Source organism: Lepisosteus platostomus, chromosome 13 (assembly GCF_059453375.1).
Source record: "Lepisosteus platostomus isolate fLepPlt1 chromosome 13, fLepPlt1.hap1, whole genome shotgun sequence".
Taxonomy (NCBI): domain Eukaryota; kingdom Metazoa; phylum Chordata; class Actinopteri; order Semionotiformes; family Lepisosteidae; genus Lepisosteus; species Lepisosteus platostomus.
The window spans coordinates 34,816,123-34,830,370 of NC_142623.1; the positions used below are offsets into that span (position 1 = coordinate 34,816,123).

A 14,248-nucleotide genomic window follows, 5' to 3' on the forward strand; every position below is an offset into this window, starting at 1 on the left:
GAAAAAACCTTACTATGTTTTCCAGTATCATTCAGATGTAAAATTCTCATGGACTTCTGCTGCTCCTGAATTTTCTCTTTGCTCCAAGGCATGTACACAGAGTTATTAAATTAGTCTACGAGATGACAGGGTCATCACTTCAGTTTGTCAAAAGAGAGACAGATTCCCTGGCTGCCTCTTCTGTGTAACAAGTGCTTTGGATGACTGTGTTTACTTTTACTAACTGAAAAGTTATTTTTAACAAGAATGTGAATCAAGCTAGGAATGACTCAGATAATATTGATTGCTCACTCCATCTCCAAAAGTTCAAATTCTAGAATGAAAGGGATGCCCTGCCTTATTATCAAGTCCCCAAAATAGATACAGCTGTTAAACTCCACATTTAAGAAATATCTAAAAATGCAAGTTTACAATAAGTGCTTCACATATAAAACATCCTGAGATTTCTTGCAGTTTAACAGAGACTTTGAAGTTATCTTCCACTGTTGTGTGCTGTGATTTATTTTAATCTACATTTAGAAAAATGTCAAGCTGTTAGCTGTTCTAAAGGGTATTTGACTGGCATGCCTGCAAGCTGCCTGACAAGCTCTGTCCATCTGCACAGCAGTGAGGCTTAGTCCAATAAATACAAATCATCTCCACATACTGCCAATCTCCTAACACAATTATCCCAGTCCGACATAATATACAGTACGGTAATACACAACATGTCTACAATAACAAGAGAGCCCAGAGTGAGGTGGAAAATACCTTTTGCAGCTTTGTAGGGGGACTGAGAATTCAATGAACAGAACCAAGTACACATTAATTGACAAAGAATTTATTTATTTGGTTCACTGCACTTACTTTGGATAATAAGCTGACACCTATTTGATGACACTGATCAAAGATAGCTACAGAAAGTTGTCTTGAAAACTTCTATACACAGAACATGCTTTTGCAAGTTTTGACTTTATTCCACACAGCCAGGTCATTGCCCCATCTATGCATCTATGTCAATAACTTAGGACTATCTCATTGACATGCAGACTGATTTTCTTTTATTGGTGGGGATATCTGTGACTCTTAGCAGACTGCTATTCTGCAAAATTAAAAAATAAATAAAGGTGGTTGACCATTTTGCTATTTTTAAAAACACATTAACTGTCCCATATATTGTACATTCTTAGAACTGCAATGGAATGAATTAAATTAAAAGGTAAATGAATTGAGTTTTTAACCAAAAGCGACTGAGGAATTGTCTTGTTCGTGCGCTTTGTGTGTGAAAAAATGATCCAGGTCAACAATGTGCTGCTCAAGAACAAAAACACTTTATTCCGTAATATAACTCCAAACATGTTAACCCATGTGTACTTCACCCTGTGTTCCTTAACTTGTATGAATCCCATTCCCACACACCAATCAACATGGAACGTCATGTGGTCAATGACGTCAGCCGATGGCACTAACTGTAGCTATATTCACTATGTGGTCGTGTGCATATTACAGGAATGACAATTCCTTTTTCCTTTCGCCTCTTTTGCTCTTACAATCTTTCACAAAGCCACTTTCTGAAAAGCTATAAAGGAAGCAAATCTCTTCACATAAGGTTTTCTTCTGTATCCCTCCATTAACTCATCTCCACCTTTGCAGGTCCAAATGTCCCACAGGCAGCTGGTTGACCCTTACCCAAGCAGGTCAAACAAGAACTCATCATGCCTAGACTTGCAATAAACACTGAATCATAATGTCTTAACATTTATATTATTTCTAAAATTATGAATATTCTCACAGTCAGGTAGACATGCTTTTTGATTGATTCTCAGTAATCCCTAGCAAAAAAGGCAGCTTTGTAGATGTTAAATGAGCTACGTAACCCTTTTTTCTTAGTTAATTAACCATGAAAAAGCACTGAAAATCAGATCATTACACACTGCAATGGTACAGTATGCTAGCCAGCCATTGCAAGTTACACACAATTACATAACTATAACATGTGGGTATTTTATCTTAACTAACTTGCCCTAGTGCAAAGAAGAATGGTCTAGACTGTGAAGTGGAGAAAAATGCAATCAAATAACAGATCAACCCTTCTAATTACTGACAACATCATTTGAGCAGTTTCTGTCTGATACAGAACTTCAATGAAAACTACAAACTGTTTTTCATCCCAGGGGACATAGATGCGTTAATTCTTAATGTTTCACTAAAGAATTTATGAGCACTTAAAGGTAAAACCTAAAAGGGGGAAGAAATCAATTATCACTCTTCTTGATATTTATTATGCAGGAACTGAATCTTCTGTAGCTTGTCTAGTGAGTGCCAAAAACAATGCTTAATCCTTGTCCTTTTTGGAGATTGTTTTTGATTAAACTTTTGAAACAGAGAGACTGCAAGATCTTCTTCATTGATTTTTTTACATGTGTATCATGTACAGTAGCAAACATTTTGAGGTCTGCATTTACTCTAAATGGCAATCATTTGCCCAACTTGAAAGGTGATTTTAGAAAAAAAAAATACCTTTAGCTAGGTTCCAGAACTTAATATGACCTACTCCAATCAAAATCAGTCATTTGAGGGAATATGAGAGTTCAGTTTTCCCTTGTGATATTACTGTGTTGTAGAGAGAGCAACTGACAGGGAAACAACTGTGTTCATCCAATTTCCCTGAACACAGAAATTGCCTCAGACTCAGAAGTACAACAATATGTCAGTGCATTAATGGTTTGATTCCAGATCTCGGCTCCAGGCATCAAACATCTCCCAGAGCTCACTAAATGTAGAAAACAAACCCCTGCTGTTTTGGAGACACTTATTGCCAGACCCACCTAGGGGTGTCTAGACTTAAAATTGTCAATGAAAACAATCAAGGTTAAAGTCAATATGTTCCCACCCCCACAGAAAAAAAAAACATTGGAATCTTGCCTTCACTTAACAATTTAAAGGGAAGTTGATTTCAGTACTGTATATAGAGTATATAGTATATATACCTCCTCTCTCCCAGCCTTTGTTCTCCAGCTACATTACCTTTGCCTACTGCCTTGTCTCTCTCACACCAGCCGAAACATTGTGTTCTCTTTCTTCTTTTTTTCAGCATGGAATAAACCTATTACTTGTTCCTGTATATAGAGGCATTTCATTCTCCAAATCCTGTCCATTGCAAATAAAACCAGAAGTAAACTGGGTGGTTTCAAACCAGTAGACTTCAGTTTCTTTTGTCACATTTTTTTACATTAAAATCTAGGTCTTTGTATTTAAATCTACAATGATCTTTATATTTTAAGAGCCATGAACATGTTTAAGCACACAAGAAACACAAGAAATAATTTAGGTATGGTAAACGTTTTTCATAGCCACATCCAGTAGTGTCTGACAGCTTGGCAGATGACAGGTTTTTGAAAAATAATTTCCTGAGGATGCTAAAACTGTTATGCATTATTTAGTGTGGCTATGTTAAAACCTCTCGCACCTTTGCAAGGAATGAGATTGAGAAGAAAAACTGAAAGCTAAAAAGGCACCTGTGATGATCCCCATTACTGTAAGGCAGCAATGGTAACCATTGCAAAACCATGACACCCAGATCAGCTTTCTTAAATGAAAACTAGGAAACGCTTAATACATGATTAACTTGCTAAAGCAACATTCCAAAGTGAAAAATCAGAGGCCTCCAGCAGTTACTTTCCATTTCATATTCAATTTATTCTGTACTATAACATGGACAAAGCAGCTTGGAATAATTATTTTTGGTCTGTATGCATTCCAGATGAGTACATATTAAGCTGGTAAAGAATGATTAACATCATAACAAAGAATAAGGAAGCCGAAACCAAAGAAATATAATTACACATACCCATATACAAACTAAAAACAATGTGAAAAGGGGAAAAAAATAAATTAAAATAGAGGAGTGCAAAATACCTAGACAAAATAAATAACAATAACTTACCCTTAAAGTTTTTCATTCAATAATCCACAAATTTCAGTGTTGGAATAAAACTAATGTTGAATAAATACATGACCGATTACTGCTCTGCTGTAGCACAATATAAACAGTCTTTCTCAACAAGGTGCCTCATTGGTGCTAAGAGAATCAAAAGTGCAATTCTAAAAGTGGAAAAAATCAGACAGCTGAAAGGGAAAGCAAGGCAATTTGAGAGATTTTATTTTTATTGGATGTATCTAATACTTTTTACTAACAGCCGAAAACCACAACATTTTAGAAGAACTACTGAACAGTGCAAAAAGTGCATGGACAATTGTTTCTACTTTAAAATGTGCAAAATGGAAAAACAAAGTATAAGTTAAAATAGAAAAAGGCACAAAGGTGTAGCATTTTTTGTATGTTATTATACAACTAATTCTTCCAATCTACAGTATCCGAAGCCTACATAAGTTTAATCACCATTTAAAATAAGTTAAAGCAGACAACTATACTACAATATATATACAATTAGAGGGAAAAGGTTTTTGAAAGCTTAAAATGTAGTTTCTCTTTCTAGTCCAAATACACAAAAATAATCCCAATAAACCATCTGACCCCTCCACTTCACACACATTACCTTAAAGTCTATAGTGCACAGTATAACTCAGATAACAGAAAGAACACTGCTCTTTTACTGAGCCACTTTCAGCTCACTTTATCTACAGCTGGCAGTGAGAAAAGCAGAACTCTTCCAACTTGAAAAAGGACTTCTCTCAAAAACAGTGAGGGGAAAATGCAAAACCCATTTGTTAAGCAAAAAATTTTTTGCTGCCAGGAAATCATACTGTTGTTTCGCGACTGGAGTCTGTGTGCACAATGGGCATTTTCGTCTGCAATGAAGGTGCATTGCTGTCTGTCACTTGGCTGGACTGTTTGGATTGACATTCACTTTGGTCTGAGTCATTAGTTAGTCCTGTATCACTGTCCCCTGAACTCACTGGCTTGTTGCATTCTGGAAGTGTGGTGGTGCTTGCAGGCTGCTTCTCAACATTCTGTCCACCACTGTCCAGTTGGGCCAGGGGAGGGGAAGGGTCGGACACGAGCTGACTCTCTTTCAGCTTCTCACGTTTGTCCTCATCTTCCTCACTTTCTTCCTCCCTCAGAGGCTGCTGCAAAAAGTGGGGAATTACCAAGTTCTCTTTGCAAAGGAGGCCTCGTTGATCATTCACTCTGGAGTTCTGCACTTTGGAGAGAAGATCGATCAGCCCTTTGGAGGAAAGGGAAGGAGCTTTTAATGCATAATCTAATAAAAGACTTTCAACCACAATATGATGTACAACTATTGGAAAGCAGCATGTTCATCCTACAGGTGTCCCTGTGAGATTTATGGAGGATTGTACCATTATCCACACAATTAGGACTGCAGGTTCAATGTCTCAATTTTCAGTTTGAACAACAATATTCCAACTTGCTTTCTTTTATATCTTTGCAATTCAATATACAGTATTATTATATGTGATACTACTTTTTCATTTCCAACAGTCTGGATATCTGGAGTAAAATAAAAACAGTTTTGAATTTTGTGATCCTTTGACATGATTATAAATAAAAGGCAAAAACACAAACACTGAATTCACTTAACCACTTACAAATGTCTCTAGCTTGCCCAACATGGAGCAATAAACATATTTTGTTTATTTTGTTGAAGTGGTTTCTTCATAACTTTTTTAAATGCATTCAAAGTGTTTTCATAGGGTGCTTTTTCTATTAAGGCCTTGTACCTCATGAACCACAATAGGCCTCGTGAACCACAATACATAGAACCAAATGTATCAAAGTCTTTGTAATAGAGTGCCACTGGGACAAAAGAACACAAAGTATTTTACTCCTAGAAAACATTCCAGCTCATATTTTTGGGTAAGTTACCATTTAGTTTGGGGTATTTCAAAATAACAGTATGGCTTCATTTTAATATTTCTGATTTTATTTATATTGTTTTCATGAAATACATTAAGACTCAAAGACAATTTAATTCCAATACCTGTAATGGAGAGATAATTGTCTGATAATGGTTTCAGAACCTACAGTATGTGCAGAAAATGTGTCTGGAAACCACAAAAATGTTTAACCATTTTAAACCTCCCACCACCTCCTCAGTAATATGACAAAATATTGGGTCTTTGTCAGTTGTCTGTACCCTGCAGAGGTGTGTGAGGGGTCAAGGGTTATAAAGCCTTGGTGACCCCAGCTTTCTCACATTAATCTTAAAACAAGGACAGCTTTTTCTGGGCAGAAAGATGATATCTTAGGTTGGATTTACAGTTCACACTAGTCCCCCTTCTGATGAAAATATTCCATCCTTACATTTTCACTGAAAAAATAATAATTTAAAGGTGATGATAATAGGTTCATAGACATTACCTGATGAACAAAAGAAGTTTCACTGTGTATTTCTGGGATTTCTGTCATGTGAAATCTGTTTTGTATGTTAAAGATTGATCAACAAAATTTTGTCACTAAAATCCCACATCAATTTATTGCCCCACTTAGATCCTTTAGACTATGTTTTAAAACCTGAAAAATTCAATACCATCCATGTCGTATGTTCTCCTCTGCATGGGGTTTCTCACTCTGGAGTTTGTTCTGGTTTGGTTTCTTCCAGTGTAGGGAGTCTCACTCTTTTCTTCTTGTATTGAACTTTCCTATTAAAAATGAAATCAGTATGAGAATTCACATACTGAGCGCATACTTTAATTATTTTTCAAAGTATGTAATGACATACAGTACTTACAATCACTTGAATCTCTGGAGGGGAAATAGGTGTTTTTGTGTTGCTACTCTGTTCTTTACCTAAGAAAGTAAGAAATAAAAGTTTGACCTTAATATCTTATTTGATTTGGTCTGGTACACAAATACACCTTAGTCCAGTTGTGTTTTAAAAATGAATCAAAATATATAGTAGTTTTCCACCATAGTATCTTATATTGTTGTTTTAAAATGATTTACGTACACTCAAGAAAAGATTATTTAGATCTTCTGATAAGCAAAAAAAACATTCATTTTCCCTGTGGCTTGACCACACTAAACAAGTTCTAAAAGCACATATAAACATAAAAACCTATAAGGTACTTAATCTCTATCATGATATACATATTCCATTGTACTGTAAGTGGTATGTTAAAAGAAAATCCCATTTCTACACCAGTCATATATATCTTAATATTTGATCTAATAGGAAGCATATACATTCATTCTGGTATTAAAACGTCAGACATTAAACATTAAAACTAAATATTTATTTCTCAGTGAATGAATTTAAGGAATTTAAAAAAATGCATGAAAAAATAAAATGTGTGTTTCTACCTTTTATTCTGTCCAGAAGTACTTTCTTTTTGGCTAACGACATGACAGGTATGCTCATGTTTAAAGGCTCCTGGCTTCCACTCTGAAAAACAATATTTAGATTCAAGGAAACTTCCACTAACACAAGGCAGAGCAATTTCTTCATCTCTGGGGGAAATTATAAGATATCTTCAAAAAAGCAAAGTGTTTATTACCTCCACAGTTATACATATAGAATATATATACACACCTCTTGGGAAAAGCAGTTTTGTCTTTTTGACAAGCCAGAACTACTGTTAATAAACAGTTAAGCTCATTCCAGTTACTGCATGTTTCCAATGCAGTACTTACAATAGTAGCCACCACCTCTTCGGGTCTGAGTTCATTTTTCCTCAGGACAGGGGCGAGAGCTTCAGAGAGAACCTTGCTGGATTTAGCAACAATTCCTACAGTTTTACCAAGAAACACCACCTCCAATCTAAATGAAATAAAAGAGAGTTTAATGGAAATAAACATCAGTCCTTACTACAGCAATATTACGGTGCCAGTTGAGTAACTACTGACTGAATGGTGAAGTACTGTGTAATTAGCTTGCAATTAAATTAAACTATAACAAAAGGGGGCACATAGTGTACATCCAGTACATCTACAGTAGCTGTAAAGATTGAAAATAAAGGAAGCCCAAGTCTAACATTATGAAAAAACAATGACGCATTGTAGCAAAACGAACATTGGTTTCCCAATTTTGAATCATTTGCAGAAGAAAAGCATAATTAAAAAGCAAATAATATAAAGATGAGACTGTATACCGTGCTACTACAAAGTTATTTTACTACAGGAGTTATCTTATAGTTTTAAGCATTAAAAGTCAATACAATTATTAACAGGGGAAAAAAAAGGTATGACACCAAAAAAAGTAATATAGTTGGTTGAGTAGCACTGATTAACAGGTGCACCAAAACCACTCACGTAAATGTTATCATGGTCTCCAGAAGGACCTGTTGATCTGTTAGGACAAGGCTTTCCTGGTCAAGAGAAAGAGGCTGTTGGGAAGAGGAGAGATGAGAGTTTCTGTCAAACAGTGGCACAAAAAAGGCAGGTAGATGATTGATGATGATAGATGGGGATTCTCTAATTGTTTTTTTTTATGCCCATCCAATCTGGAATTGCTAATTGCAGATGAGCTTATTGTGTCTCTACATCCAGCAACAACTCCTGTACCCACGTGAGCAGAATGAGGTAGGGCAGACAGGCTTATCCTGTGACACACTGAAAGCTACATCTCGCCTTTGTTTGTTTGTACTGACTGGAGGATACACTCCTTGGTTCAGGCCATTGGCCAACTTATCCCAGTCCTACCCCCGTTAACCCCCTGCCAATTAACACCATCGTTTGGTGGAAAGATTCTAACCACACCGGGAAGAGAATCTTCCATATGAAGATGAGATGAATGTTGATGACTAAAACTAGATGTACTGTACTGTTATTAAGATTGCTCAAAGTTTCTAATCAGGCTATAATAATAAAATAATCATGTAATGAAAAATATAAAAATAAAATACAAATAATTTAATAGGTGTTACAACATGGTTTGTTGACTATCATTATATTTAATAAAATGAAAATGTAAAAGGTAAATTTTGATTTAAGATAATCTTAACAACAATAACAATTTCCCCCTTTTCAGTTTTGATTCCTTTTTTCTTCAATTTTTACCTTCCAGAATATTATTATTATTACAGAATATTAGAAAGACATTAAAACCTAAAACAAAACCAGCCTGCAAGGTTGGTACTTAATATATTACAGGAAAAGCTAAGTTCAAAAGCTTTTAAGGTTTCCTAAGTTCAGGTCTTAGTGGAGTAACAGCTCAGTTATATCAGCGTTTTGTTGCAACTTCACAAAGCACTGAGACCCACTTTATCATTCCCCTTTAAGTAGATTTTGACGTCTTTTAGCAGGATTCCCCTTTTCTCGCAGATCCCCGACAGCATGTCTCGTACGGTGAGGTCAGCGCGCACGGGGGCGAGGGAAGCCGTCCCATCAGGCAGGTAGACACAGCAGTACTTCACAGCACGGCTTTCTTTATCTTGGTAAGTAACACGAGGACAGGAGCTTCCATTCTGTCACGACAAGAGTGAAAAATTCAAGACAAACAATCTAATTAAAAAAAAACACAAAAGTAAAACAGCTTGTACTTTGTTTGGTGAGATGCTGTGGCTTTAGTGACAGAGTTTCCGGGAATATAATTATTGAATGACAAAGCATGAGTATCTTGTTATAGGCATTTCAATACATACTTTTTTCGCCTGGTGTCGATGACATAAACAGATAGATCTGATAAAGCATATTCCGCATCAATAAAAAAGGGAAGTGTTCTTTGTGAACTATTAAAAAGCACTTCCTTTCTGTAATCAACCATCACTTTAGACGCACGCTGATTAATCTGTTAAGGAAGAAGGGTTTTATTGTGTATTGTTATCATCGTTTCTACATTATTTACATTGCTGCATTGCTGCATTTTACCTATCAATAAAGGTATGAAAACATCTAAGTTTTGAACAGTAAATTATAAAGCACCTTAGTTTTGTTTGGCATGTTTAGATTACAAGTCACAAAGTGGAAGCCATGTTGTTTCTGGATATTTGAAGTTTTAAACAACATGAAAGAGGCATTAAGACAGTGAGCACATACTGTACCTCTCCTTTATTGCAGAAAGACCCCAGTTCCACACTGGTGGATGAGGTGACAGAGCTCTGGGACTCACGGCGGGAAACTGATATTGATCGCTGGTCAGACAGCTCTGCTGTTGAAACAGGTTTTTAATAATTTAGAGGAAACTGAGGCTTGGTTACAGAGGTGTTGTAAGAAAGAGACAGGCTAAGTGAGATTCAGAAACAGCAGTGTGACATTTTAGCAGTAAAAGTCCATTAGTTAAACTGGTTCTTGTAGCCTAACAACTTGCCCTCAACAACAAAGTTTCAAAATGAACCTGTTAAATAAATTGAAACTTAGGAATTTAGGTTAAAGGAGTTATCTAAGATTTGGCCATTCCCACAATCCAGGTCATTCAGAATGTTCCAAACTGTTCAAAATGTTCCAAAAGCACAAATGTTAATGCAAGTCAAACCTAGAGTAAAACAGTAAAATGCCATATGTATATTCTACATTGAAAGAAATTTTGTGATTTCAGTTGAATAAATCAGAATCCCGTCATTTCTCGATAGAACTTGGTTTGTCCTTACATTGGATTGTGATGATAAGCTGTCTTAAGCCTTCAAACAAAATCCAATGCCTTTTTTAATTATTCATTTGGAACTGTATTTAGAATCATTTTTTTATCGTGCTAATAACCATACCTCCCCATGAGCCTCTCATCTCACGACGCTTGTCCCTCTTTGATTTGTCCTGACTGGGCCGGCCATCCAATGTAGCTCTCTTTCTCTCTGAGCTGTCCTCCACATCAAAAGGTAAGGACTTTCCAGCCTTCAACTTCTTCTTCTAAAAAACACCATATCTGAGACATTTAGTTCTAAACTATCTTAAAACAACAATCCATACATTACAATTTGAAATGAAGTAAAAAATAAGATTAAAAAAAATCTTCTTGGTGTTTCATAAATTTAGTCAGTGATACAATAAAATCTGTTGGGAACTATCAGGTACTCCTCTGTTAGACCCTGCCTTGCCATTATTACTCAGAAACAAAATCTCCCTGGTATTAGACACTGAGTTTAATCATAAAAAGCACCACAGTATTTTAACATTTGTGGTTTGCATTCAATGTAACTGAATTTAGACTGAAAAGAAACATAAGGCTTCTTTTAAAAGCCGTCTAGATTTTGGATCTTTTGCTAGAAAAAATAAAGTGTAAGATAATTAATTTACACTACATCACATGATTTTGTATGCTCTTTAGCTTATACCGTATATTACTAATTTCTCTCCCTCTCAGTTGAAGAATTCTTGAACTTCAGTAACACTTTTGCTTGAATGAGGCTAAGAAACATCTTCATAGCTATTAGAGTAACACAAAATAACACACCACACATAATCCTCAATCAAAAGCAATTTATCCAAATGACATGGGATGCAATTATTTGCAAAGATTCATAATAAGACATTAATACAGCTGAAAGCTAAACCTAGGTAGAGAAAAGTGAAAATTATTAAATACACTGTGAAGTAGCTGTGAGCTGACAAAAGCTTTCTACTGATCCATTCAGTAACAGAGGTCCTGGTGTGTTTATGTGAAGTTTTATTTTGCCATGTGGCTTTTATAGATGTTGTTTTACAGTATTGTGTGGGGGAGTGTTTCTGAAGGTGTTATGACAGTGTTTTTTAGCTTCATTAGAGAAAAGTGTTACCAGATTCAGATGCGAGTGCAAATGTTTTACCTTTTTGGAGTCAGTCAAAGAGGGACTATCATTGATCATGCTCTTCCTAGAACCTGGGCTCTTGGAACCAGGACAAAGGTCAGGCAAGGGCTGTCCTGCCACATTGGCCAGCATACATTTCTGGTACAGCTGGGACCTAACAAAGCGGGTATAGCTGTCAAATTTCATCAGCTTGAATATCTGCATCAGAGAGGAGGGGAAAGCGAAATGAAAAGTAAATACATTGCTGGTCAACGAGTGTATATTTGGGAATATTATTTTGTAAATATAAATTACATTAATGTGCTAATCAATTCACCTGTTCAGTTATAAAATAGGAAAGACCACATGGCATAAACAAACAATAAAGCAAAAGATATGTAATAAAGATAAATTAATATAGACTGGACTAAACTAAAATCTTTTGCAATCACAGGTAATAAAAGTGTCTTCAGTCTGCAATACATATGGTTGAAACTTTCTGATCACTTTTAGAAACTATACTGACTATACTATAAAATTTTGATGATTATGCATTATAGATCAGATCAGATGCAACAGACGTACTCAGCAGACTTGACCAGCATTCCATAACAAAAAGAATTGGCCTTGGTGTACTACCTGTTGTTGGGCTTTCTGGAACATGTCCAGTGTGGGGTTGTCCAGCAGGCTCTCCTCTATCCTGGCTGTGTCATCAATGTTAATGGCATGTAGCGCGTTGCTTGATAGGTAGTTGACATAGATCTCTCTGGCCTCACGTAACAGCTGTACAGTCAAAATGATTAGTCTTGGAATAGGACTAAAGAGTCCTTCTTTTGAATCCCAATTTATTCAAAAGTAAATATTGAATCTTCATGATTGTTAATGGTTCTAGTCTTGGGCTTGTTGCCCAAGATAGATAATAATTTCAGTGCAGAATTCAGGATAGAAATACATACAGTATCTAGCACTACATATCTGTGTTTTGAAAAAAAGTAAAACGTGTCTACAGTACCTCATCCTTCTGACTGGGAGGAATCTGCCTGAACTTCTCGCAAGCCTGCCAGAATAGGATATTCTCTGCGCTGACTTCTGATTTCAGAAAAGCCTGCAATACACAAAAAAGCAAAGCTCATGTTACACCACATACAACTATTGTGGAATTGTGGAATTAATTGAACATAAGAAAAAGCCACAGCCAAAAGATGTTTTTTCACAGCTCAGCAGATAATATTTCAGCCCCTAAGTGCAAACTTTTCTATTCTTTCTTGCACTCTTTCCATCCCATCTTCACCTTTACAGCAGCTCCCTGGCTCATTCCTCATAAAGAGAGAGGAAGGGTCCTGACAACCTCATCCCCACAGGGAGGCCGCCCTTCCCTCCGCCACATGAGTTATGCCAGATTAATTTTTAATACTTTTCAGACATTCCATACATTTCATCTCTTTGTTGTATTGAGATTTGGATGAACTACTGAAGTGATATAATTCTTTACAGACACACCAGGCTCCTCTCCAACTGCTATACATTTGTTTATGGAGCAGGTTCAATTTTAATCAGAAATTACTGATATTGGGGTTGTTTTAATGGCCACAAAACAATACCTTCACAGGTTTTCAGACCGAAGTTGTACAAAGAGGATGAGGAAATGTAAAAAAACTTTTCAACATGTATAAAGTTCCATTTTTGTTCATTCATAATAGTATTCTGTAATACACAAATCACAGCATACTGTAGAATGGATGAATGAATAATAGCTACTAGACACAATCTAATTACTTAATCTCGTAATTTTCATGTATTTAATCTAAATATAATCTATTTAGAATCTGTGAAAAACTATTCCAAATGAGGTAACAAAGGTAGCCTCACAACAGTAACAATCTAGTCTATAAACTAGTCGCATTTTTAAGTAAACCCTCTACTCTCAAAAGTATCTCTAAAACCTGAGATTTCTAGCCTCTAATGATCAAATAAGATGATTTTCATAATCTTTGGTAGTGAAAAAAACCATTAAATACCAGTAACCAACCTACAACAAGTCGAGTTAAATTTCAGCATTAATCTTACTGCTTGTGGGCTTATGTCGGAGCCTTACCGTGAAATAGCGGACACCTGTGGGGTCCTCCAGGAGCCTCTCGAATGAGACTGCCCAGCTGGCCACAGACTTTTCCACACGACGGCTGCCACTCTGGACACTGGGCAAGCTGGTGTTGCTATTCAGGCTGTGAGTGCTGCCGTGCCCATCTCCCTCGGTGACATTCAATTCTAAATGATGACAAAGAGCTGCTCGTCATGCAGATCCAAATACTGAACTCTGCTACTGCATGAATCCCACATCCTGCTGGCTTGCAGTTTGTTTTAATATAAGTTCTGGATAATGAGCAGAATTCCCAAAATCATCAGGAACAAAAATTTTCTCCAGAAAGATCTAAAAACTGCTCTAGTCTTCTTTGCCCAAAAGAGATAATAGTAAGCGGTCTAAATAATTGATTTTATAATCAAAGCCTTTCATTGTTCATTCATGACGGTCACAACTCTTGTCAATTTAAGCAGATCCAGCGACATGCCCCTCCACCCCTTCAGGAAAAAGAAACCAAGTGAAACATGAACGTTTTGAGCACAAACTTTCCTCAGACTCACCAGGATC

General features: G+C 36.2%; 1 protein-coding gene across 3 annotated transcripts in view; it reads right to left on the minus strand.

Moving 5' to 3' along the window:
- Positions 1-3,657: 3,657 nt before the first annotated feature.
- Positions 3,658-14,248, minus strand: part of rgs14b (regulator of G protein signaling 14b) — a 28,165-nt gene continuing 17,574 nt past the window's right edge. For 2 of the 3 annotated variants that reach the window (XM_088604313.1, XM_088604315.1), the window contains 13 exons: positions 13,697-13,866; positions 12,614-12,706; positions 12,241-12,384; positions 11,641-11,820; positions 10,603-10,744; positions 9,943-10,049; positions 9,163-9,366; positions 8,213-8,286; positions 7,595-7,721; positions 7,265-7,346; positions 6,693-6,751; positions 6,492-6,603; positions 3,658-5,168 (listed from right to left, as the gene is read on the minus strand). In XM_088604313.1, coding sequence (XP_088460439.1) covers positions 4,741-5,168; positions 6,492-6,603; positions 6,693-6,751; positions 7,265-7,346; positions 7,595-7,721; positions 8,213-8,286; positions 9,163-9,366; positions 9,943-10,049; positions 10,603-10,744; positions 11,641-11,820; positions 12,241-12,384; positions 12,614-12,706; positions 13,697-13,866 — 1,922 coding nt within the window. In that variant the 3' untranslated portion in view covers positions 3,658-4,740. The remainder of the gene's footprint in view (positions 5,169-6,491; positions 6,604-6,692; positions 6,752-7,264; positions 7,347-7,594; positions 7,722-8,212; positions 8,287-9,162; positions 9,367-9,942; positions 10,050-10,602; positions 10,745-11,640; positions 11,821-12,240; positions 12,385-12,613; positions 12,707-13,696; positions 13,867-14,248) is intronic. The other variant, XM_088604314.1, reaches the window with a different exon arrangement.